General features: G+C 39.9%; 1 protein-coding gene across 2 annotated transcripts in view; it reads left to right on the top strand.

Moving 5' to 3' along the window:
- Positions 1 to 26,655, top strand: part of KIAA0319 (KIAA0319 ortholog) — a 64,314-nt gene that overhangs the window by 31,946 nt on the left and 5,713 nt on the right. Inside the window, exons 4-20 of one of the 2 annotated variants that reach the window (XM_074899755.1) lie at positions 1,147 to 1,330; positions 4,165 to 4,269; positions 4,925 to 5,022; positions 5,404 to 5,491; positions 6,049 to 6,141; positions 6,770 to 6,902; positions 8,745 to 8,973; positions 10,802 to 10,925; positions 12,323 to 12,455; positions 13,327 to 13,475; positions 15,892 to 16,043; positions 17,738 to 17,876; positions 19,182 to 19,341; positions 20,621 to 20,763; positions 22,115 to 22,237; positions 23,660 to 23,750; positions 25,875 to 25,966. In XM_074899755.1, the coding sequence (XP_074755856.1) occupies positions 1,147 to 1,330; positions 4,165 to 4,269; positions 4,925 to 5,022; positions 5,404 to 5,491; positions 6,049 to 6,141; positions 6,770 to 6,902; positions 8,745 to 8,973; positions 10,802 to 10,925; positions 12,323 to 12,455; positions 13,327 to 13,475; positions 15,892 to 16,043; positions 17,738 to 17,876; positions 19,182 to 19,341; positions 20,621 to 20,763; positions 22,115 to 22,237; positions 23,660 to 23,750; positions 25,875 to 25,966 (2,236 nt within the window). The remainder of the gene's footprint in view (positions 1 to 1,146; positions 1,331 to 4,164; positions 4,270 to 4,924; positions 5,023 to 5,403; positions 5,492 to 6,048; positions 6,142 to 6,769; positions 6,903 to 8,744; positions 8,974 to 10,801; positions 10,926 to 12,322; positions 12,456 to 13,326; positions 13,476 to 15,891; positions 16,044 to 17,737; positions 17,877 to 19,181; positions 19,342 to 20,620; positions 20,764 to 22,114; positions 22,238 to 23,659; positions 23,751 to 25,874; positions 25,967 to 26,655) is intronic. The other variant, XM_074899756.1, reaches the window with a different exon arrangement.

Here is a 26,655-nt window from a genome sequence, read left to right as displayed (position 1 = left end):
GGCAGGAGTGAAGAGGATGGAGCCAGCCTACTTTCAGTGCTGTCTAGTGACAGGACAAGACAAACTGAAATACAAGGAGTTCTAGTTAAACAACAACAAAGAAATATTTTTCTTTTTTCCTGTGAGGATGGTCAAGCACTGGAACATGTTTTCCAGAGGTGATGTGGATTCTCTGTCCTTGGAGGTATTCAAAACCTGACGGGACACGGTCCTAACAGCCTGCTGTAGTTGACCCTGCTTTGAGGAGGGGGGTTGGACTAGGCTATCTCCAGAGGTCTCTTCCCACCTCAGGCATTCAGTGATAAGAATGTGCATTTTGCCAACCTTCATAATCCTGTTCATCAGTTAATAGATTATGTACAAATAATAGCAGCATGTTATATCTTCATGTGCCATACACAGTAGCCATAATTGTCAAAATGGTTTTCTCTACATGTTAGGTCAGAAATAAGTCTTGAAAGCGTAAGGAAGAACTATTTGCCTATTGAGACTAATGTGTTGTTGAAAGGTGATAGGGCCTGAGAGAGAGGGGCAAAGTGATGGGCAGAGCTAACACAGTGCTGAGTTATTCCTGCAAAACATGCCATATCCTTTACTGTAGTCCTGATTTACTAACAAGGTGGGTCAATAAGAAGAATGCTACTGCTTGTGAATTAGGGAGATTTAGGGCATTTTATTAGTGGTGAAGAAATAAGGCATGAACAGGTCCTGGTCGGAGCAGATACAGTAAGAGGCAAGGATTCCGTTATGTTTGTGTGTATACAGCATGAAGACATGTACTTACCACACAGACTTTGTCATTGACTTTTAAAGGTTTATGACTATATTTAGACCTGTTCTACAGTTCTTTATTATTTTCAGAACTTGTAGCTTTAGTTGTATTCCCAGTTACCTCATTTTGATGATTGTAGCCTACACTGTTCTCCATCTGAAACTTGGAAAATGATTCGCATTTCTTACGAAGCCTGATGAGGGGGGAAAAAAAACAGTCCTTTGATTGATACTATGTATATGTATAAAACCTTTTAGTAACATAAATCAGTAGGCTCACCCTACATGCTATTTAAAAAACAGCATACCTCTAAATCTGGAAACGTAGAAAATGGCTTGCTTATAACACCTCTTTCCCTATAATTCATTTTTTAGGCTTCTACACCTTCCACTTCTTCAGACAAACTGGATTTCTCCCAAGGTGTGTCAGAGAAAACCCAGACTCCCACAGTGGCCCCAGAGAATGTCACTGAAAGTGGGGTCATGCTACTTCCCACTAATGCTGTGCCATCTGAGCCCATGCAGCAGTTCACACCACCTGCTACTGCTGCTGAAGCAGGTAATGTTTCAACATAGTTGGAGATCTGAGGGGTACCTGCAGGTTGGACAGCAGGTGGGACTGGCTTTACGACTGTCAGGGTTCCAGTCTGTTGTTAGTTATGAGCTCGCTCTTTATCTAAATGTAACATCATCCCATTTAAAACCTGTAGACCTAGAGTAACACTACAAATTCCAGACCCCTTAGCCAGTTACTTCTGAGGCAAAACTCTAACCAAGTCCATCATTAATGGGAAATTGTAGCTTAAGCAAACAAAGCAAATTAAAAGCAGAAACTAAGAGCCTTTTCTACATGGGTTAATTTTTATACTTGGTGAGAATACCTGTGGCTTTCTGAAGCTTCAGAAGTCTCTTCCAGCCATACTGTTATTTTTCTCTGACTCTTCAGAACATTGCTCCCTCTCAGAAACTTAAGTGGAGTTCCCACTATATATAGTTGTCTGATATCATGCGGCAACATAAATGGGACCTGAGGAAGCCCAGGTCTTGGTAGGGAAGAACATGGTCTCTTCATCCTGGGGAGAAAGAGTTTTGTTCAAATTTCAAAGCTGTGAGGAAGTTTATCAGAATTCCAGCTGCAGAGCAAAAGTTTTTATTTTGAAAAAGACATGTTTAACCACTATGTCCTCTGTAGTTATGTTAAATTCTGTGTGTATGTTAAAGTATCTCCCATCTCCTGCTGAGTTTTCTGCCTCCCTGTGCGCCCTGACAGAGGGTTAGAGGGGCTGCAAGAAGCAGAGAAGCACAAAGGTATGTTGTTCTGCATTCCTGATGTACTGGGAGATACAGAGTGCCAAGTTCCTTGCTTTCTGGGAGAACAAGTCAGGTTTGGGACATTCTTCACACCCTCTGCCAAACTGCAACCTGCCAGCCAGGGTAGTGGTAGGAGATAACAGGAAGTGATGAGCTACAAGAGATCCCTATCCAAAGCAATGGATCATCAGTACCATTGAGTGTTGACTAGGCAGCTCCTCCTCCTCCTTCACAGGAGGAGGTTGAAGAGGACTCAAAAAAGAGCTTGGAAGAAGAAGCTGAAGGGAAGGTTGTGATGAATCTCACCATAAGTACTGCTTTGTGCAGGGATTGCCTCAAGTTTGTGTGTTCTCAGCCCTACTGTCTTGGAAGTCTTGAAGACAATCCCTCTTTCTCTCCTTTGGTCACCCCCCTCATCTAGCCATTTTATTCTCATCCCATGTGGAGGTCTGTTTTGCCAATTATTAGGCCTAGCATAAAGGACACAGCCAGCATAAAGATGAACCAATAACCAAATTGTATTTGATACACAAGGGTCAGTACATGGGTGAGCACTGGGGGTACAAACAAGTCAATTAGATTATACATAATCGACATCAATCCCACTGACCCCAACAACACCACCGCACAACCAACAATGGGGGGAATAAACCATGAAATGCAGTCTCCCATAGAAGGGACAGGAGACAACAGAGTCAACAAACCAAATACATAAGACCAAGGAAGCCACATACTGAATCTCTACACAGCCCGCATTTACAAAGGCCAGACCTGACTGGAGCCCAGTCCCAGGGAGGCGGGAGGTCCTTCCCCAACAGGGAACTCTGCAAAGTGCATCCACCTCACAGACAGACACTGCCCCTGCCTGCAGGTGGTCCCAGCTTTTATCCCTAAGTGGGACACCTGACCTTTGCTTAGTTAATGCAGACACCTGGGGCTCATTTACCCAATGGCTCTCCCTGCAAGGCTGGCTGCACCCTGGAGGGAAGCCTAAAGGCAAACTCATCCCCCCTTGTGAAGGGCTGTGGGAATCACCCATGTGTCAACCTTAATTTGGGGCTTGGGGTTGAAACCCCAGCATTTCAAGGTCAGAGTACAGACCTCTGCTCCACTGGTGTCAAGGGCAACTCCCATGAGCAATTATGAAGCTTCAGGTGCATTTAAGTAGCAGTGACAGGAAGTGTGTTGTCAATGTGGCCCTCTCACTTAATTTTCAGACCTGTCAGCTGCCACTGCTGAGTAGCCTCTTGCTCATTTACTCAGTTTGTAAACTCTACATTTAGATATTAGTGAATGTTGCTTTTGGAGAATCTTTGTTTTGTGTGTTCCCAGTATTAAAAGGAAGACTTTTAAGACCTTTGAAATGTAGGTCTACAGGAACCTTTCCTGAAGTTGTGCTTTGGTATGTTTCTGTTGGGGGCTGGATTTGTGGACTTTGGCATCTTTGGAAGAGGAGAGTTTTCACAAATGAGAACTGGAAGGGTGTTCCTGGATGGCACGTAGATTGAATGTGCAGTTCAAGCTACAAACTAACACCTTTGTCCTGCTATACAAGTGGAATTTTTAAAAGGGACACTGGGCTGGATATTGAGGCATGTCTCAAGTGCCACACAAACATAGAAGTAGTGCTTCTTGGTAAAAGAAGGCATGATATTACAGTTCTAGTATGGACTGTATTACTTTATTTAATGAGGCTTGTTTTGGTGCAGATGGCTTTTTTGTCTTCTGTAGTTGTATATTTTTAAATTCCTGTGCTGCTGTCCATCTACTAAGAAAAAGGCATAATTCTTTATGATGAGCAATGTTATCTGTGATATACAGGAATAATCAGAATGCTTTTTTCTGAAACAGCAGTAGGGGAAATGACACTTCATATTTGGGGAAGAAGTAAAAGGTGAAGGAGCCATAGTCAATATTACAATAGATTATTATTTGATTATGTGTTGAGGAGTATTTTTTTATTTATCCTTGCCTATTCAGTGTAGAGTGTTTGTCAACTTAATCCATTACAAATAATATTTGAAGATACTAAATTTATATCCATCCCATCTGTTGAAACATAATGTACTCATTTTATCTTAGATACAGTAAAAGAACTTATTGTGTCTGCTGGAGATAACATACAAGTGATGCTACCCAAAAATGAGGTTGAACTGAATGCTTTTGTTGTCCCACCACCACCTACAGGTGAGTTGAATGGCCTTGGCATACAAGATGATGAACATGCTACCAACCTGTAAATGCAGACAAGTCCTGAGCTATGTGAACATCCTCACCTCAGGATAAAACCATCTTTCTCATCTACTGCTACCTTTTTTGGGGCTCCAAATGCAGAGAGGATTTCCTCCTTTGGATTTTAGAGATAAAATTACTTCTATTTTCAGAACATGAACTCCTTAGCCAGATGGTTCAATAGAAATCCTGTAGTTTCTATCAGAAGATGATGTGGCCCAGGTTATAGCATGTTGCTGTAAAGCATGAGAAGGGAAAGTATGTTCTGTATGAAACAAACCTTAAAACTACCAGCTTCCGAACTGCAGCGGCAAAAAATACATGTTTCATAGGTAGCTATGTAAAACACATTTGCTTCATGTGAAGCTGTTTTTCATAAAGTCAGTTATTTATGAAGTCTGTTACATCCTTGCTGCTTTACCAAGTTACAACACATTGTGGAAGTTTAACATGTATTTATACTGCTTCATTTTGGAGGCTTAAATGGTAGCGGTCATGATTTCCTACTGTGGCATTTTGTCTGATGGATGGTGAGCTTGATTTTTTTAGTTTCTTGGGCTTATCTTGAAGGCAAAGCTGATTACTCTTAATGCTGTGTTACTGCTCCTAGAAACAGCCTACACCTATGAGTGGAGCTTAATCAGCCACCCTGATGACTATGGTGGTGAAATGGAGCGCAGGCACAGCCAGACCTTGAAGCTCTCTCATGTAAGTGTGCTGTCAGCTCAGGCTCATTGTGTTTGTGTGGTCCTTTCACAGGAATCTAACTTGTGGGGAAGGGCACCTTGATCCAAGGAGTTTGACTGACTGCCAGAGTCTCTTCACATGCATGTGTTCCCAAATCTGTACCAGATTTTATCTTTTTAAGAGTGCTCTAATAATTTTCTAATATAGAGTAAAAATTCTTAAGTGTTTGCTTTGTGCTCCCCACTTCTGGACAGCAACTAGTGGCCGTTTGTGTATGTGTTTATAAAAGGAGCTCTAGGTTTCAGATACCCAGATTTTTCTCTGTTGACAATGATTAGCATATTTTTGCATACTGCTTTTGTGTAATTCAACATGTAACTGGATTTGTTCTATTTGTCTCAGTTATCAGTGGGACTTTATGCCTTCAAAGTGATGGTTTCTGGTGAAAATGCCTTTGGTGAAGGTTTTGTAAATGTCACAGTCAAACCAGGTAAATAAGTTGGCTAAAAGATTGAAATTAATTTCTTCAAGTAGTTGTACAACATGCTTATCTAATAATCTGTCAATTACTGTCTGTCAAGGACACCTGGTAATCCAGTCATGCAGAGATGTTTCATGTCTTGGTGTCTATAAAGCATTTTGGGGAAGTAGAGTTAAGGATCTTGCTCACTGTATTTAAGTGCTCTCTGGTCTTGTACCCTCCTCAGGCAAGGCTTGAGACAGCATCATGCCACCCTTTGTGGTCCCTGTCTCCTGTACAGCTAGGAGCAGCAATCAGGTGTTGAACTGGCTGTAACTGCCAATTACAGCCCACAGGTCTGATCTAAATTACACCAGTTAGAAGTGCCTGCAGCGGAAGACTGCTGCGTCAGTGCACTGCTCTTCAGTAACCTTTTCTCTCCCTTGTACAAAAAGAATAGCGATTGCTGCAAAGCAGTCAATCCTAGATTCAAATCACTGAAGACTATTGATCTGTGGACTTAACAGATTCATTTTGCCTGGGCTTTTTCTACTTTTGGTTTTTTTTTTTCTCCATCTTTCTCACAGCAATCAGAGTTAACCAGCCGCCTGTTGCTGTTGCTTCACCCAAAGTACAAGAAGTTTCTTTGCCTACAACTTCTACCTTCATTGATGGCAGTCGTATGTACTGGACCATCCTGTGCTTATATCCTGTACTTTTAATATCCAGTTACAACATTATGGTTTGTCAGTTACAAATGAAATTCCCTCTTCTCACTCTACTCATAAGTTCCCCGATTCATGATATATTTCAGGCATTTGAGTCCAGTTATAAATTATTTAACTAAATTAAAAAAGTGCTAAAGTGCAGCCTTCCACTTGGGGATTGAGATGCAGTGTGTTGGAGACTGGTGCATCCAAACAGCAGCTATTCTTATAGCTTCTTCTTCTCTTCCTGCCCAAAAGGCTCCATGCCAGTACAGCTGGGGTCATGGTAGAGAGCTGTCACATAGGTATGATGGGCTGTCGTAATTATATTCATAATTACTGAGGACATGTTGGAATGTGCAGAATTTGAGACTAATTTTTATTTGTGTGTGTGCATGAAGAATTTTTTGTTTGTTTAGATAAACCATACCAAATATAACTTGGAATCTGTGGTTTAACAGCTATGGTACATGAACCCTATTCAAATATGCTTGAAAAGATAATTGTAGAAAACCAGTTAGGGATCAGCGCATGAAAGACTTTAGTAATCATTCCAGCAATTGCTACAAGAAACTGATATGTATTTCTTTAATTAATGTAGAAAGTGTGGATGATGTAAAGATAGTAAGTTACCACTGGGAGGAAATTAAAGGTCCTTTGCGAGAGCAGAAGGCATCTGCTGACACACCTGTCTTGCACTTGGCTAACCTTGTTCCTGGAAACTACACTTTCAGGTACTTGCACAGATGCTTTCCTTTGGGGTTTTAATTGTTTCCATGTTGTCAGCTATTTGTTTCTCTTTGTGCTCACATGTACCTCTTCAAACAAAAAACTTCATTTTTCTTCTGCATGCTGTTACTCTTCATTTTACACAGTAAAGAGCCATAGGAGCAGTTTTATTAAAAAGTGCTTGCGGTGATTTCATGATACTGATGTAGTGATCCTTTACAGCACAAAGTTATGCAAAACAAGGTATTGGAAATTAAATACTTCCCACTCCCAGCAACAATAACTGTGACAAAACACTATTTTTTTTTTCCAGCTTAGAAGCTGGCAAGTGTCCTGAGATGAAACTCTGCAGTCAGGCTGTGAAAGTCATCCCCTGAAGGGTGGTGGCAGCCAGAAAAATATTGGGAGACTGATCCTCACAAGGCATTATTGTGTGCTGATTTTAATGAGAGTCATTCTGTTCTTCATAAAAGCCTTTACCTTGCTACTGTTTTCTTCCATTCATGCCTTGCTGAAGCTGAATTTTGTCCAGACAATGGAAGCAATATTTGTGGTTCTGGGTGCTTTAATTAAAGTCAGAGTTCATTTTGTGAACTGCTTAACTTAAACCCTAGTCTGCACAGAGGCTTCCCACTGACCCAGCCTGGGTTTTTTGGCTGCCGATGGGTAACAGCATTACCAGTCAATATATTATGTATCAGTGTAGCATCAGCAGAATGTTGAAGCCAGTGTACATATATGTTAAACGTAGTACATTGCATAAGCTTCACCAAAAATTACATAGTTTCAACTTTCACTTTGTGTTCTGGATTGGAATTGTTCCATATTGTACAGTGGCAGAAATGAGCATAGGATTTTTTCTGTATTAAAAAGGGCAAAGCTTGCTTACTAACAGTGCTCTGAGTGCATTCCCAACCCTAGGGAATTAAGAAATCATTTGTTATATCTCTGCACCTTTGAGAGAGGCTGAGGTACTTGAAAAACAGAACAGTGTGTTCAAGCTTACAGGAAATTAGCTGGTCAACAAAATCCAGTGCTCCTGATACACATGGATGCGTACCTACTGCAAAAATGTGTTCCCTAATGACAGAATTAATGAGCGCTAGTTTTGTTCACTCTCAGGGAAGGCTTAAAGAGTGGTTCCCTTCCATGTGGTCAGCTGTATGTAATTTTCACAACAGAGGTGAATTAGAGATGTAGTTGGTTACTGCACTGCGGAGTGGCCTTTCACCACTTCTAGGTGTCTGCAGCAGTCTTATTTTAAGAGGGTTGTTGTTATGTTTCTGAGAGGCAATAGTAGTGGTTTTAAACCCTGTCATTTTTTACTTCTGTGACTTGACATCTTTGAAAAATCTGGGTTGATACTAAGCTCCATTAAAATTAGTAATAGTGTGCCACAAAGAAATAAGAAGTTAGGAATTGCTACTGTGCTATAAGCAACACTTCTGAACATCCAGAGTAGATTTGGAATTGTTTGTTAACAAGGACTGTTCCACTATGGCTGGTGAATGAAATCCCTGTGTTTTATTGAATAAATTTTTTAGAGAATTTGCAGTGAAATCTGTTTGAAGTTGCTGTTGACGGCAGGGAAGGGGTTTCATCTGGGATTTGGAATAGCTGGGCTTTTTTTTTCTTAGAGGTTGAAAGCTGTGTTTGAAAACAGTCTTCTGAATTTCTTTCCTACCTGAGTTGAGCGATATGTGTTTCTGAAGCAGAAGTTCATAGAATCTAATCAGTGGCTCTGTTTTAGATGGCATTCAGAAAAGTGCCAGAAAAAGTTAACCTTTGAACTTAGAACTCTGCAGAGTCCATCTTAACAGATTTCCAGTATTGTTTTCTTGTTGTAGGCTCACAGTGATTGATTCAGATGGGGCAGCCAATTCCACCATTGCATCTCTGACTGTCAACAAACCAGTGGATTACCCACCTATTGCCAATGCAGGACCTAATCAGGCAGTCACCTTGCCCCAGAACTTCATCACACTGAATGGAAACCAAAGCAGCGATGACCATGAAATAGTCAGCTATGAGTGGTCGCTCAGTCCCAAAAGCAAAGGCAAGGTTGTAGCAATGCAGGTATGTCTATTCCTCCTTGCATAAGATTGGAACGCTCTCCTGTCTTTGCCTCTAACACATACTGAAGTAACTACTCAGAGCACTGAAATGTCTGGAGTGCTGTTACTTTTTTTGCTTGGTGTTTTTTCTTTTTTTTTCTGTTCCTCTCCAATCTGTTCAGCTCTTATATTAGATACTGCTTTTAATTCCTTCTCATAATTTTTTTCATTCCTTGTTGCCATTTCTGATTCCTGCTGTTTGTTCCCTGATGGTTTGGAAGACTTAGAGTTCACAGTGTCTGTCCTTGGACCCTAAAGTCTGCTTTACAGTTTTCCACCTTCTGAGACTCTGGACATGCTGAAAACTAGTTTGGGGAGAATGTGGGAGTAGTCAGAGTTTTCTTGTAATGCTTTATCCTGAAGAAAGTAGGACTCAAAGAGAAAATTTTCTGAGTGAAACAGGACAAGACTTGGTAGTGTTATGCAGCCATGCTCTGTGGTGAAGTTTTAACACTGAAACATGGGTTTCCCATGAAGGCTAACTGAATTTATTCTCTTATTTTTGTGGCTGTATTATTTTTTTTAAATCTGAGAAAAGTGAATAAAAATTTTTAGTAGACTTGTGCTCAGTAAGTTGAAGATTCTTGTAGCTCTGTAGGCAGTTGAGGTAATTAGTGTAATGAAGCCAGCTGAAACTCAGAAGCCATTTTTTTATAAGAGACATGATTTCTGCTATGTTGCAAATGCTTTAGACCTTCAAGGACTGGGGAGAGATCACTTTGTAGGTCTGTTTAGTAAAGGAGTAATATTGTTGCAAGCATATACTGTAAAGGCAATTATGAAACTGTGGAAGGTCTTATTTCTGTTCATTTACCAAGACAAACATTTTCCAAAAGCATCCAGACAACCTGAACTTGTAGTTTTTAAGAGCTACTCAATCTTACAGCAACCTTCCTGAAAGAAGTGAATGAGTGCTTGAGATATCTAATGGATTCTTCGGGTATTTAATGTGAAAATGCAAGAGGATTTTTACAGTTTCTTTTCAAGAGCCTGGTTATCTTTTCTATGTCCCTAAAGCTGAGGATGCTCGTCTCAGGTGCATTATCAATGGTTAGAGTGCAATGTAATAAGGATGTCTGCTCGCTAGTTAATCATTTATCAAGTCCCTTAGTTCGCATTATCATCTTTGTCAAAAAGACCCCAAACAACCTAATTGCATTGTGATTCGTTATTCCTCATATGAGAGATGACACAAATGTTCTTTTTATTAGCAAAAGGACCTATAGCTGGGCCTAGTCATTTTATGACCTTATTAACTAATACTGTGAAATAGTATACTCAGGACAGTTGTCTTGTTTAATGTGGTTTTTTTCGATAAGACAATCTGTCTGGGATCAAGTCAAACTTGGTTTTGTGTTAAACAATTTTTATAAATAATATATTAATGTAATGATAATTGTTTTTAAAATGTCTCTAAGGAAGTGGAATAAGCTGTAGTAATTTCCATCAGTGTTTAATTTCCTAGTTGAGGAGGTTAATGTCCTATGTGTTTAACAATTATTGTTGTTCAGAAATAATGCAGAAATTATACCAACAATAGAAGTTAAGACTTGTCTATAGATATTGGGTTGGTAGGGACAGTTGCAATAATGGGTAAGTTACATCCATTTGCGCATCAAATTTTAAGTCTCCTCCCTGTCTACAAGGTGCTTAAACTGCTTTCTCAAACACTGTATTTATGAATTAAAGCAAATTTTATTTTCTCTCCATGTTTGCTCTGTAAGACCTTTCATAATATATAAACCTTTCTCTTTTATCTTGTTCTCTCTGTCTTCATAAATGCCGTGCAGGGAGTGCGGACACCGTACCTCCAGTTATCTGCAATGCAGGAAGGAGATTATACATTTCAGCTGACTGTCACAGACTCTGCGAGGCAGCGGTCCACAGCTGAGGTCACACTCATTGTACAGCCTGGTAAGTCAGCTGCAGACACGTCTGGGTCCCTCAGGGCTTGGGCCAGCTTTATGCCTTAGCACTGTCCTCAAATGCCTCATCTCCCCACACTGCACCACTGAGATGGCAGTCTGAATGTCCAGTATCCCTGCATCAAGGACTCTTCTGCCTCCATTTTCTGATGAAGCAAATAGTTAAAGCAAGTGTAGAACTATAGAAAGTCCAGGTGGTGATCCTGAGGGCTCATGCCAGCCTGATTACATAAGGCAACCTGCACAGAGATATGTTTGAGTGTAGCCCTTGCGTTTAATAAATGTAGCCCTTGAGTTTAATATCAACAAAGTCTGTTTTGCAAAGCTGTTCAGAGTATCAATCAGTGCTCTGTTCAGTTTTCTTACTTTTTTGCAGTTCTCCTTCAGGTATCCTTGCGTGATCTGAATTCTCACTAGAATTGCATTGTATTTTCTAGGGAAAAGTGTCAAGCAAGGAATTTTCAAAAGCTGCATCTTTCACATGTTTATTTAGATTTGGGAGCTGAGTAATGAATGGGTCCAAATGGTCCAGGCCTTGTGAGACTTTTTTTTTTAATGCCTTTTTTCTTTTTGTTACTTGTTTGCCTCTTGCATCCAAAGTGGCCTTTTCTGCCCATCTGAAAGTCTCACATTCCACCCTGCACAACATTTTATTTTCCTGTTGTTGCTTATTGCACGTCTTTTCGTAGATGACCCCTTCTGGGAAAACTTCACAACTGATGTTTACTGCAGAAATCAAATGTGAATGGGAAGTACAGCATGTGTTGGTGCCTTTTAGAGCTGTTACAGTGTGGAACTAGGAAGGTGCTATTGCTGAAGTCAGGTCTAAGGGTAAATAAATATCCAGGAAAATGGTAGGATAGCCGGCTTTACCATGCTACAAAAGCAGAGGTTGAAAACAGAATAATAGGTTATACGCTTCTGCATGAAATCCTCAAAGACTCTAAGCTGGCATAAATTTAATGGCATCATATTGACCTTGAGCAACAGAAAACCTGGGCCAGTATAATCTTTGAGGGCAAAGAACCACATTCATGTGGGTGGTTTTGGAAGGGATGCAGTGGTGGAACCAGGAGACTGCCCCACTGTTTTTGTTGTAAAACATTTCATGCAATGTGTTGAGCATGCTGCAAAATTTTTGGACCGTGACTGTGCTTTCAGATATGACTGAAAAAGGAAAGAACTTGATGTGAGATTTGACTTGTTGCAGAGATGGTCTTTCCCACCTAGTATTTTCTGCCAGCTTGCGCATGTTATACTTGTGGCTTGTACCTCTGAGCCAATATTGCAAATTTGTAATATAATATTCTGTGCGAAATCTTCCCTCTGGCAATCCTTCACAGTGACTACTTCACAAAAGTCATATGCTAAATATTACTTTTACAGAAAATAACAGCCCTCCAGTAGCAGTGGCTGGTCCTGACAAGGAATTGACCTTCCCAGTAGAAAGTACTACACTAGATGGAAGCAAAAGCCAAGATGACCAAGGCATTGTCTTCTATCATTGGGAAAATATCAGGTATCTACTAGACATTTTATTAATCTCCAGAAAAACAGAGAACAAAGTGAAAGTGTTTGGGTGCCAGAGTCTCTTTATGCAGCTGTGTTGCGTGATGCACTGTTTGAGAACTGCTTTGAGGATCTTCCCGCTCAGTTGGTAATAGGATAAGAGACAGGAATTTTAAATTCAACTTGGAAACCTTAGGCAATCTCTGCCTATGTTTTGCAATATGTAATTTTGAGGCCTACGAGTATAAAGTTAAGAAAAAATGACGGGAACTTCCATGTGTCCTGTTAAAAAGTGAGTAACAGGTTTGGGTACCCTATTATAATGGGCAAAGTTTTACCATCAGTGCTTAGAACTAGGGTTTCTCAGCCACTTAATCAGTTTGGTCTGAGCTTTCAGTAGTGGGTGACTAAAGCACTCTGGAATGATAATTGAAAAGGTTTTACAAAAGTCTGTAATTGTATGTTTACGTGAAAACCTAACTGATCCTTAATAAGAGGTCAAGGTATTAGCTCAGGCAACTGTCATATCTATGGCACAAGAATAGGTTTGGCACCCTGTACATGTTGTGAGTGGCTCTTAGAGCAACAGTGTTTGCGTCCTCCCATCATAGTACATAGCAAGGAAGTTGAACTTCCAGGGCGAATTCTCTACTCGTCTAATCACTGAGTATGTGATGCGTGGATGCTTTGAATGTCTTCAAAGAAATGATTGATTTATGAATTGTCTGAACGGAACTCGCATCTTATAGTTCTTTAACCATCAGTGCTTATAGCAGTGGTAGAACTATGATATACAGAAAAGCAAATGGCGTGAGCGATGCTGCTGAAAGAACAATTTGGCTGGCTGTGCAGGGTTATTTTTCTGAGATGTTTTGTTTCAGTGGACCAAGCTCTGTACAGATGGAAAATGGTGACAAAGCAATAGCAACTGTGACTGGTCTTCAGGTTGGTACCTATCGCTTCAGGCTGACCGTGAAAGACCAACAGGGCTTAAGCAGTGCGTCTGTGCTGTCTGTTACTGTGAAGGAAGGTAAGTCTAGTTGCTGCTTCTTAGGATATGGTAGGCAACTTGCTAGTTACCTCAATCACTAACAGAATGTAAAGGAAACCGAAACAGAAAGGGATAATGTGTGTGTTTGTCATATTTCAAGGGTGTTCAAGAAGAATTACTGCTGTTCTGTAATAAAGTAGTATTGTGAGTGACTGGTAGAATTACCTTTGCTTACTGCAAGCTTTTTAAAGTTAAGTATATGCAGAATTAGTTGTAAAAAAACCCAACAAAACCAACCTCCAAAATACTGTTTTTGACCATAGTATGTCTACTTCATTAAGAGGATATGTTTTTATTTTATTCTCAAAGTTAAGCTTTGAGCAGTAAAGCAGTTTTACTGCCAGTCTTAAGTAACATCCAAGAAGTAAGGTGTCAGATTATACCAATCTCCACTTAAAAACAACATTAAAAGATCTGTATTCATTTTTGGTTTTTGATCCAGAGAAACAGCTACTGTGGTGGCTTTTAAATTATTTCTTTTTTCCCAACACATGTGCTGTAGGAGAGGCTTTAGGATGATAATACCTACTGTGTGAGATCATAAAATCATAGAATCATTTAGGTTGGAGAAGACCTTTAGAATCAAGTCCAGCCGTTAACCCAACACTGCCAAGTCCATGACTAAACCATGTCTCTAAGTGTGACATCTACTACATGCCTTTTAAATACCTCCAGGGATGGTGACTCAGCCACTTTTCTGGGCAGCCTTCCAATGCTTGACAACCCTTTTAGTGAAGAAATGTTTCCTATTATCCAATCTAAGCTGCCTGTGGTGCAACTTGAGGCCATTTCCTCCTGTCCTATCACTTTTTACTTGGGGAAGAGAGACTGACACCCACCTCAATATAGCCTCCTTACAGGTAGTTGTAGAGAGCGATAAGGTCTCCCCTGAGCTGCCTGTTCTCCAAGCTAAACAGCTCCAGTTCCCTTAGCCACTCGCAAGTCATGAGACTTGTGCTCTAGACCTTTCAGCAGCTTTGTTCCTCTTCTGGCAGAAGTACTGTCAGGTAGTCCTGACAGATTCCATAGCTTTGACTTATGTTGCATTCTCGAGTTTGCAGGTGCTGATAATCCAACCATCTTTTGCTTCATGTTGTTCCTTAGGGAGTGATTTTAACAATCTTCATAAGGCTATGCCTCCTTTTAAAGAAGGTGTCGTAATATATTTCATATCTTGTTTGGTCTGGAGTTTGGCTTTCTGTTGCATACTTTGTGTTTTGAGGGAGGTGATGCACTCTGGCTCTGCAGGTATGGTACCCATACCATTTATGAAATGATAGTAGAATTGCATTAGAATCTTAGCTGCTGACTTTCTTGAAAACAGTGCAACCTTGTTTCTTTTTCACTTGGTATCACTGCAGAATGAATGAATCTTGGAGAAGCTGGATGCAGTTTTACCCATGTGCATCATTGGTTGAACTGCTTCAGAGTTTCAGTTATGTGTTCAGTCAGAAACACGTGTCAGCAGCTCTGCCCAGATGTGTCTCATGGTCTCAACCGTGATGTGAAGTGTATCCACAGTATGTACTAATGACAGTCACAGGTCCAATATGAAAAATACTCAAATGCTCCAACAGCCAAGTTTAATCAGCTGGTTTACTTGGAAGAGACAAGATGGTCACTTGCATCACAGAAAACTCTATACTTTTCTAAAGATCTCCAGCCAGTGCCCTGGATATCTGCCCAAAATTGAATTATTTATGTTCAACCTAATATTCAGACCAGCTAAGTATTTCACTCAGCCTCACAGCTTCCTGGAGCTCTGTCTTATCAGTTGTGTTCTAAACAAAGGTCATTGATGTCTGGTTTCTGGAAAGAGGACGTGTTCATGGTTCTTTAGTGGTTTTTGGCTGTACTCAAAATGCATGCCTTAATTTCACTGCTAGCAGTAAGCAAAAAGCATTTGGGAACTAGGTTTACTCTTTCTATTACACTTTGCCTAAATGCAGGCATTGTAAAGATATAAAATTCTAAATAAGTTTCTATGAGGTAGTAAGTGATTCTCAAGATGAGAAGAGCTCAGCATGGTGATCTCATTGTGGGCTGTGTTTCTGAGTAGCCAGAAAATCTTTTTGTTTGACTGAGATGATCTGATGCTATAGTTACTGTGAGACTGTGAGTGCCCCACAATGCTTTTTGAAAAATATCTTTTTAGATAGTACTTCTTATTGGGATTGTCCTCATGGTGCAGCTCTGCTTTTGTCAGCCTGTAATAATTCTGGAGCCAGGTTTTGTCTACCCACTCATCCTTTCCCTGTATCTTAGACACCTGATTCTGTTGTTACTACCTCTAACCATCAGGTGAAAAATTGCAGTGTGGGTGTATTGGCAGTGGCATGTCACATTTCACATGTTTTGAAAGCAAATCCTTCTCCTCCACTGTTTTTATGGCTAGAAAACAACAGTCCACCCCGAGCACATGCTGGTGGGAAGCATGTTCTAGTGCTTCCAAATAACTCTGTTACCTTGGATGGCTCAAGGTCTGCTGATGACCAGGGGATTGTGTCGTATTTGTGGATTCGGGATGGTCAAAGCCCAGCAGCTGGGGTAAGTTTCTTGAAGGTTGTAATGTGTCAAATTCAGCTCTTGTTACGCATGTAGTTTTACTGCAGCAGAGCAAGGAGGTGTGAGGCATGGTGTCTGTTTCTGGTTTGTCTCCCCTGCTCTCTCTAATGCCTTAGTTCAAGTGGCTTATGATACTTTCAGTACAGCTACAGAATACAGTAGTATCATGGTTTAACTCTAGCCAGCAACTAAGCACCACACAGCTGCTCACTCCTCCTCCTCAGTGGGATGGGGAAGAAAATTGGGGGGAAAAAAAGTAGTAAAACTCATGGATTGAGATAAGAACAGTTTAATAACTAAAACAAAATATAATGAAAATGAATAGAATAAAAAGGGGTAGAGAAATAAAACCCAAGAAAGGACAAGTGATATACAGAGCAATTGCTTGCCACCTGTTGACTGATGCCTGAGCAGTGATCTGCCTCCTAGGCAACTACTCTGTTTATATCCTGAGCATGACATTCTATGGTCTGGAATATCCCTTTGGCTAGTTGGGGTCAGCTGTCCTGGCAGTGCTTCTTCCCAGCTTCTTGCACACCTCCTTGCTGGCAGAGCATGAGAAACTGAAAAACCCTTAGGATAAGCACTACTTAACAACAATTAAAACATTAGTGTTATCAACATTATTCTCACACTAAATCCAAAATATTGCATTGTACCAGCTACTGGGAAGAAAATTAACTCTATCCCAGTCAAAACCAGGGCAGGTAGCTAAGTAAGAGGACTGCAGCAGTGTGGACTTAGTTGGGAAAGGCTCAAGACAGAAGAACAGAGTTGTGTTTCTTAGAGTAATTGGTGATAGTACCAAGATAATATGTTTGAGAGAAGAATAGTCTGAAATCCAGACACTGCAAAGGAGGAAGGATCTGAGAGAGCAAGAAGTACCAATAAAGACTAAGGAATCATGTCTGGTACCAGATGACACAAAACTTGTGGTTTAAGATGAAAATGGTGTTTGGTGTTAGATATGTAGATACTTTGCCTGGCAGACCATGGTGAATAACCTGGGTCATTAGGGCAGTGGAGTCTGCTCTCCCAACTGGAGGCAGACAGCAGAGGTACCTCATGATAAACTGAAGTTTATGTGTCAGCTACTGAAACTGTGATAACTTCTTTTGTCTATCTGCACAGTGTTGTGGACAGCTCTTCACAGTCAGGAAGTTAGTGGCAAATCACCAAGGTCTAGGAGAGGAGAAACAGCAAAATGATAACAAAGCTTCTAGAAGCAGTTCACATGAGGATATGAGAAGAATTGAAGAGGTGTAGCTTAAATATAACTGGCAGAGATGTTAGTTGGAAATACATGAACTCCAATGAAAGGAAATAATTTGGGAGTTAAGAAAGCAGAACTAAGAATATTGGAGTAAAATTGAGAAATAATGTAACTTGTGTCAGATTTTCAAGCAGATGAGTACATGAGAATGTCAACTGTTCTGTCTGTTGATTTTATTTTTTTTTTTCTTTTTTAAATGAAAATATCCATACTGTTCAGATATGCCACTTCCAAATTTGCATTGCTCTGCTATGAAGCGTGGGTAGGTCACACTTGTCCAAAAAGCTAAAAGCAAGAACTTACGCTGTTACGCAGATACCTGACTTGATAGTTACACCTGCAACTTTCTCTGAGGGTATAATCATCCTGGTACCTTTTTTTTGGTTTGTTTTTTTTTTTTCAGGATGTGATCCACGGCTCAGACCATGAGGCAGTACTGCAGCTAACTAATCTGGTGGAAGGAACCTATACTTTTCACTTGAAAGTGACGGATGCTAAAGGAGACTCAGATATTGATTCAGCAACTGTTGAAGTGCGGCCTGGTATGACAATTAAAAGGTCATCGATACGTTGTGAATACCTCATCTTTGTTCTCCTTTTCACTTACTTATTTCAATGTTGACAACATTCAAGTTAAAACACAAAGCAAAGAGGTCTTTCTTTTCCTACCTTCTTAATGTTCTCTCAGTAGGCCTGAGTGTGTTAGAACACGTCAGGATTCTTAACTACCAATTACACCATTGCTTTACTGGAAGCATAAATAGATAAAAATTATTCTTTCTCCTTTATATTTTCATTAGGTTTTTATTGCTTTTCATTCACTGTAGGTTTGTTGTTTCTTTTTTCTGGTTGTTAATCAGTTTGGCCAATGGAAAGAGATGAGAGCTGAACATTAATTTTAGGTACAAATGCTGCAATTGTGTGTCTGATGGTTGAAAGTGTGTTTTTATACTTGTTTTCTTTCATCCTGAAGGACAAAAACAAACCTCAAAGAATTTTTGGTGTTTTAAATTGTCTTTTCATGGTTTGATATTGCTTGTATATAGACTTGTTTTCATATGCAGGATAAAGTGGCTGTGTGGTGCTCAGTTGCCCTCTGAGCTCAAACCACAATAGTGATGGAAGCATAAATTGAGGTTTCAGGAAACGAGTCTGAAATCTTGGGTCTGTCGGAGACTTATTGTTTGACTGGTTCATAGGCAATGATTTTATTTCTGTTCCTCACTTTTATTGTTGAATGTAGTCACAATAATTGGCTCAGGGTTCTCATTGGATATCTGTGAAGCTTGTTTTGTTTGCAAGGCACTCTTAGAAGTTCAAGTATTATTTAACAGAACCCTCAGTTTGTGAAGGTAAACATATTTGATCGTTCTCAGATTGACCATCCTCATTTACACTCACTCACATTTTGCATGCTACTATGTGAGTCCATCTTTGCCTCACTTTTCCTGGGTGATAGACAGTAGTAGATAACTAGCAGGGAACTTAAGAATTAGACTCACCTAATGCTTACATCTGACCTTAAGATGACAGCATTTAGGGGAACAGAAGTTACTGTTCTGCACAGAAATGTGTTAATGCTGAACTGAAGTACACACTGAAGTGCTTTCTTTCAACTGGTAAGCTAGGTTGATATCTTAGGACCCACCACCAGGTTTGTTTCAGAGAGAATATGAAAATGTAGGCTAAGTACCTTTATAAGAAGACGAAAGGGTTTGATTGTAAGGAATATGGGTCTTACACAGGAAAATACAGTATTAATAAATACTTTTGAGTACCGCATGTTGTCTTCAGTTGGTACTGAAATATTTGCGAGGCTCTGAAAGAATAGCATGTACTTCTGTCAGATCCCAAAAGGAGTGGTCTGGTGGAGCTGATTCTGCAAGTTGGAGTGGGACAGCTGAGTGAACAGCAGAAGGACACCCTGGTGAGACAGCTGGCTGTACTGCTGAATGTTTTGGATACAGATATCAAAGTTCAGAAGATACAAGCCTACTCAGATATAAGGTACAAAGATAGCATGCTGTGCCAGGAAGATTTGTGTTTTTCATTGACTCTAACAGAGCTTATAATTAGTTGCAAAGTAATATTTTCTAAGCTGACAAAAAAATGCTATAGCTTTCAACAGTATATACTTCAAAAGGTAAATTTCTTCTGATATGGTAGAGAATTGGTGAATCTAGCTCTCTAGAGGCTCGGAACTGAAGGGGTTTGGTTTTTTTTAAAAAAAATTCTCTGTGTAGATTTTTATTTATTGATTTAAAGAAAGTGTAGGCATATATTTCAGTGTCTTTTTTCCATACAGTGCTCCTATTTTTCCCAAATGTTGGATGGAGAGAGACAGACTTTCTCACAGTGAAGCAAGTACTGTATTTCAAAATAAGGTTCCAGCTGTGTCTTCTGATCAAACCTGTTTTATTCCCCTTTTCTTCTACTTCCTCTCTAAGGTTTTGATATTCTAAGTATTTTTATAAATATTTTCCCAGGTAACCAGTGATTAAAAATCTTTTATTTGCAGAGAAAACTACACAGTGGATACTCCCAAGTGTGGCATCTTACTCTCAAGAGTAAGGGGGTATTTCTACCCCCTCTACTCGGTGTAGAGGGATAGAGATGGTTTTGCATACCCAGAGAAACTTCTCAGTTAGAGAGACATGAGTTATCTTTAAATTACTTCTTGTTAACTACTTGGTAATTTTTTTTTAAAAAAAAAAAAAAAGGAAAATCTAGCATTATAGCTATGATATTTTTAATCACAGCTTCCAATTACTACTTTTCACATAAAGATGTTCCCTGAAGTGTCTGATACAGGATGAGATCACCACCCAACTTAAAAAGGGCTGGGAAGGGAAGGGGAGAAGGGCTTCCACATGAAGTTCTCTGGCTCCCTTGCTTCTGAGCTTTTCTTCCTCTTAAATTCAGTTTCTTAGTTACTCAGACTGCTTGAGTGCTTTGTGACAGGTTCTAGATGGGAGTAGGAAAAGCAAATCTATACATAATTCTCTTAAAGTGAGAGTAAGGAAGACCAAGGTGGGAATTACATTTTTCTGTTGTCCTCCCCTTTCTTCTGTGAAACTGAGACGCCAGAGAATTGCTGGTGCTCCCGGCTATGAATGAAGTCCAAGGCATTTGCATGGAGTTGACTGATGCAGGGACAAGAGTTCCCTAATCATTATCAGTGGTGACATTTGCTTTCCAGAAACAAACAAAACCGAAGGCTGTAAACTGAATGCCTGACAAAAGTGATCTTTGACAGCAGTCATGACCTTACCTGTTCTTTCTGCAGCACTGCGGTTGTGTTCTATGTGCAGAATGGTCATCCTTCCAAGGTGATCAAGGCATCAGAAATCTCACGAACTCTGCATGTGCAGCTTTTGAAAGAGAAGGCTGACTTTCTGCTTTTTAAAGTCCTGCGGGTTGACACAGCTGGTATGTTTTGGTTCGTGCTTGCTTGCTCATCTTGGAACTTTGCAGGCCTGTGGTTAATACAGCACCTGGAAACAGGCATGAAGGCCTTCTGTCTGCCATCTGGTGTCTGGACTTGGATGTAGCTTTCCAGAAGATGATGCTGAAGACAGTACTTAAAATGCTTGTTCATTTGAGGTGGACTAGTGCCAGATACTTACGTTCTTTTAAAAGACGTCTGTAACAGCAGGCAAAAGCATATCTTAATCTGGTCTGTGTCAGGAAGTCCTGGGGAATAAGGATAAAGATACCCCACTCATACCATCTTTTGTTGGAAGATGGGCAAAATTTAATACAGCCATAAAATAGAATGTTTCATGTGTCTGGTTCCTTCAAGGCTTTTAGTGTTCAGTAATAGGCTTGTAATGTAACTTGATTTTGTCTGTCTGTATCGGGCAAAATCAGGTGATTGCTGTATTATAACCTAGTCTACTCATATTTGCAATGTAGGGAGGTTGCTGGGGTTTCTTATAATGAACTTCTTTTCCATCAAAACATGCTTGAACTTCAAAGCCGATTCACTAGTAATGTGAACCCTTTATGATACTCAGATACTACAGGTATGACTTCTCCATAATTTAAAATCAGGATATAATGATCCAAATGGAAACAGAGTGAACAAGCTCTGGCAATAAAATAGTGTTTGATTCTGTAGTAAATTCTGTCTTTACCTGTTGGAAAGAACTGTTCTGTTTTTAAATGTACTTGGATTACCAAAATGTGTAGGTGTAACTTGAAACTATGCATTAACATGTTTCTTAACAAAGCGAACTAGTACTCTGTTTAAGGGAAGTAACTTTTTATTTTAGTCTGATATGATGTGTTGATCTAGCAGTACTACTACTATAAACGTGTGAGGTATGTAAACATATTGGCCCCAGGTACTATAATTCAGTTTTGAAATAATGAAATACACTCTAGTTTATTGACAAGCTGCTTGTCTTCTAGAACCTGAGAACGCTGATATTCCTCAGTTCTCAGATCCTTTGGAAGTTCTTACAAATATGTCATAAAGGGGCAGGTCTGAGTTCTACAACTTCAACTCATCTTTATTTCTGGTTAGAATCAACTGTTCTTGACTTGCATACAATTTCAATATTGTATGCGTAAGGTATATTCTTATCTTTCTCTACACAGCCAGCAGTCTGCTGAACTGTAAATGCGTTTAACACATAACAGGAGGGAAGGAAAGGAAGACTTAAAAATATTAGAATGTTATGAACTAGGTGCTTTACTAACAGTCTAGTCTCACAGTAAGAGGATGTGTGACAAGTTGTCCATTTACACAACTGACTCTGTTTGGTTTTGTTCTTAGCCTGTCTTTTAAAATGTTCTGGACATGGACACTGTGACCCTATAACGAAGCGCTGCATTTGCTACCAGCTCTGGATGGAAAACTTGATTCACCGTTACCTAAATGATGGAGAGAGTAATTGTGGTGAGTTTGGGTATTGTGGGATGTGTTTCAAGAGTCACTCATCTTGTGAGACTGTTGATTATTTGCTGTGAGAATGGGGAGTACTTAGGAAGTAGATGCTGAGGGAAGACTAGAACAGTTTTCCGGCCCAGCAGTGTCTTTCTATAGAAAAAATTTTGAATAACATCTTGAAATTATAATGTCTTGACAGTAGTAGCCTATATTTAAAATATCTTAAAAGTTTAAATTTTAAGAAGTACCACTATTTGAAGAAAAAAACATGAAAACTTTGTCATGGGAGAGAGGTCTTGCAACAATTTGGGGCCAGTTGGAATGGTTGTTGAATATTGTGGGCCTTGCAAAGCTTTTGAGGAGTACTCAGCCAATTGTTGCAAAGCTGCAAAAGAGGCAACATCTTTGATTCTCTGAGTGGGTGGTTGATACTTCTGTGCCAGAAATATGATCTGACCTAAGAAAAGAAAACACCAGTGGTCTGGACTAACCAATATAGGCACCTTTAAAACCTCAGCTTTTTAGCATGATTAATTTCACTGTTTCTTTCAGCTCTCCTGTTGTACCTGGGAAATGCAGTTTAGTTTCATCAGCTTAATCATGTCTATATTCTGTGGCACACCTAACATATCAGCTAAGCCTCTCTATCTCAACTATTTAATAGTTTTAATTTAACTAAATTGGTCTTCTACTTAAGTTGAAATAAAGCTCAACTCTTAATACTATGAAGGCTTAGAGACATTTTCTGAGAAATGCACTAGTCTTCAAATAAATTAATAGAAATTTATAAGGAGCTTGCTACAAGTCATTAAGTATCCATGGGCCATGTGTGTGTGTCTGTTAGTAAGTGAAGACTAATTGACCAACCAGAATGGGACACCAGGTTTTAAGCCTGAGGCTGGGACCTTCACAGCCCTTCCGTAATGCTGTGTTGTTCCATAGTGTAATAAGAACTCTGAAATAGTGAGTATGCGTGTGTTGGAGTTCACATTATTGCACATCTCTCTGTATCCTCATGTTTTCCTGGATTTACAAATGTAAGCATGCAACTAGAAGGATCTGTCTGTAATCAGCTGTTTTTAAAAAAGCACTACTAAAATGCCAGATCCAGAGTTACACCTATGTTTATTTTGGTTAGAGAACAACAGCTGAGGTGGTAATCATGCCCTCTTGACTTCCAGTTACCACATAGACTTTCGGTGTCTTGGGATGGTAAAAGGTATTGGAGTGGAAGAAAATTTTCAAACATGTACTTTCAATCTGGAGGCTTAAGAATTTTTAGGGATTCTGCTGACAATATGAAAGTGCTAAATTTTTGTAAGTTCCTGTTGCCACTCCCCATTCCTCATGATTGGTTATTTTAATAGAATTGTATTAGAAATTACCATATTCATATTACTTTACAAAGCATTGTTGTGTTTCTTTTTTCAGAGTGGAGTATACTCTATGTGACTGTATCTGTTTTTATTTTGATTGTGGTCATAGTAGGACTTGCCTGGATCTGTATCTGCTGCTGCAAAAGGTACATGATTTGTGTTTCTTTTTCATGGGGTATATGCAAAAACTGCATGCAACTGCCACATTTTAGTCCAGTCCTTAGCGCTAAACCATTGAACTCTTTTCAGACATGTGAGGAGCTTCCTGTAGCTATTTGTGTATAGACACACTTTTGTTGAAAAGGAGTATCCATTTGTAGCTCTCTACTCTTCCGCATGTTCAAAACCAGAAAGGCAATACTGGAGTATCCTTCATATTAAGAGATAATGCATGTTAAAATGTTGAGAGTATACTGCAGATCTTCATGGTCTCCCACAGAGTCCTCCAAGGTACTCCATGCTTTAAAAAAAAAAAAAAAAAAAAAAGTCATACCCTGAAGGTCACTGATGTAGGAGCATGCTAGGCTATGGGAATGGAGCTGCTCCCAACCTGGTGTCAACCTTGGACAGGAAGGGTAGACATATGGGCTGCATCTGGCTGACAGGCAAGGAATACTCCAGTGATGTCAGTCACACAAACTTCTTGTTTCCTCTTTCCTTAGACAGTTTTGCCTACTACCGTATGCCATTTCCCTTTATACCCTCCCCTCCAGTCTTTCCTAGTGAGCTGATAAAAAATTCTTTCAAGTGACAAGTCCCTGTAAGTTCTGTCACTAGAGCAAGTGTTTTTGCTGCTGCTGAAAAAGCCCAGCAAATAGATAGCTTGTTCAGGTGTTAGCAAAAATGAAATGTCATCAAAATCTGCCTGAATTTTCAGCTTTTTCTAGGGTGTCTTTTCAGTCTACGAAGGATGCTCTTTGAAATGTGTGGGAGTTGATACTGGTTTTCTTTTTATGGTTGAAGGAATAGTACTGTTAGTAGAAAGGTTTAAATAGAAGTGTGTCCCACTCCCCCCCTGCAGTGTGGGGTGGATCCTCATGGGTTTATGTGGATTTGATGAGAAAAGGGATTGTTTATGGAGGCCAGCTGCTTCTGTCCCTTGTCCTCAAGTGGCTTGCACCAGAGGGTGTGGGCTGGCTGATGCAGATAGGTGTGAAAAAGAGGAGTGAAATGCTGCACAGGACAGAATGGAAAGACATACGCTCTGCCTTGTGGGAACTACAGGAAAAAGATACACTAGTCCAAGATATGGCTGGAGTTTTGAAGGTTTTAAAGACTTTGAGTTGCCAAATTAGCTCCCATTTTTTTGCAAGACTGTAAAGGAGGCTAAGTGGCTGGTGGTTGCTGTAGTGTTGGCTGAGCAGTAGGTGGCTTCTCCACTGTGAACTGTGCAATCTGGGTGGGAGTGCTTCTCCAGACACTGCCAGTCAATTCTTGCCTTGACAAAGGGCATGTCCCATGTTACACACACACACACCCCAAAGTCATGAGAAAGAGGGCCAGAAAAATGCCTGTGGTGTGACAGTATCTTCTAGGAGGTGCCCTCTTAGTTTCATGCATGAATGCCCTCATTTCTACCCTGAAATCCTTTGTTCATTCCCTCTTGATCCAATACAACAAATAGTTCTGTGTTCCTCTGGCTCCAGGACTTTTCTGATGGTATTAATGAGCAGATGAGTAACTCCTGCAAATAGTTGAACCTTAATAGAGAGGTGATGATGTTTGCAACATGTGGAAGTGGATACTGGGGAAGGATTTAAATGAAGAAAGAACCGGTGGGGATTTGCCCACAGACCAGTAGGGTTTTGTCCCTGCATATATATGAGGGAGCCAGTCTCCATTTTTGTCTGGTCTTGTCTGTAAGCATAATCAGACAAGCACTACTTAAATTTTCTCAGTTAAAAATAAATTGGGGACTAATCAGTTCTTACAGAAATTTTGTTTGGAAACAAATGAATATATGTCTACTTTGTGTCTAGTTACTATGTTGAAATTGAACAAACTGAAAACTCCAGAGGCCTAGGAAAGCAAGTCAGTCCTTCTTGTTTTCTTTGTCGTTGTATGTCAGAAAATAAATTATACCCTCTAGTCCAGATTGTATAGCTGCTTTATTCAGGTACAAACTGGAACAACTCATTTTAAGTGGATGTGAGAAAGTACAGTGAGGTTCTGTATGTTGGTGTATGTAGCTATGTATATGAAAAGGGAGAAGGAATGGATTTATGTGTGATTGTGAGAATTAAATGTCTTTATGTTAACTTTCTTTTTAGCAGAAAGAGGACGAAGATAAGAAAGAAAACAAAATATACCATCCTAGATAATATAGACGAGCAGGAGAGAATGGAACTACGACCCAAATATGGTAAGTGCTATCTGTTTCAGCTGAGAGCTTATCCACCAGGCTTACAGTCAGTGTACGTGAATTGACACCTGCAGTCAGCAGGAGCCCAGAAGCTGGCCTACAAGTTTGGAAATGGCAGAGGCCAGCATAGACAATGAAATGGTTGGGGGAGGATCACTTCATTTCTTTTCTGAGACCTTGGGCTCAGTTAGTGCTCTGAGCTGCTTTTTTAACCTTAATCTAGAGCATCCAGTTGTCCGACAGATTTTTTTCTATGTAATCCCTCCTCCCCTGCACTTGCTTTGATTTGGAGCTGTTTTATTGCTGCACAGCAGTTCCCTCCTGGCCCATAAGTGCCCTGCTAAACATTAGTAGACTTCAACTGCTACCCTCTGTTCGCATATATTTTGGTTTACCTAAGTTTCATTTTTTAGCAGGGGAAATACTGCAATCCAGGGAGGTAAAATCATCCTGAGGAACTGTTATCCTAGAAAGACAGATATAACAATTCTGTAGAGACCATGACCTTCCATTGCCACTTGTGTCAATCACATAGTTGAGTGGACAGACTAATTTCCAGATTCAAGCTATTAAAAGTACATCAGGCATGTACTAAGACCATCTAATTGTGAATATATGTGTTTAAATTTGAAACATTTCAGGGCCATAAACTGATGGACCTGCAGTGAAGCCAGAAGAGTATCTGCCCA

The sequence above is a fragment of the Athene noctua genome, chromosome 2, assembly GCF_965140245.1.
Source record: "Athene noctua chromosome 2, bAthNoc1.hap1.1, whole genome shotgun sequence".
Lineage (NCBI taxonomy): Eukaryota > Metazoa > Chordata > Aves > Strigiformes > Strigidae > Athene > Athene noctua.
The sequence above is the reverse complement of the archived record's forward strand: the minus strand, read 5'-3'. Positions and strand labels throughout refer to the sequence as shown.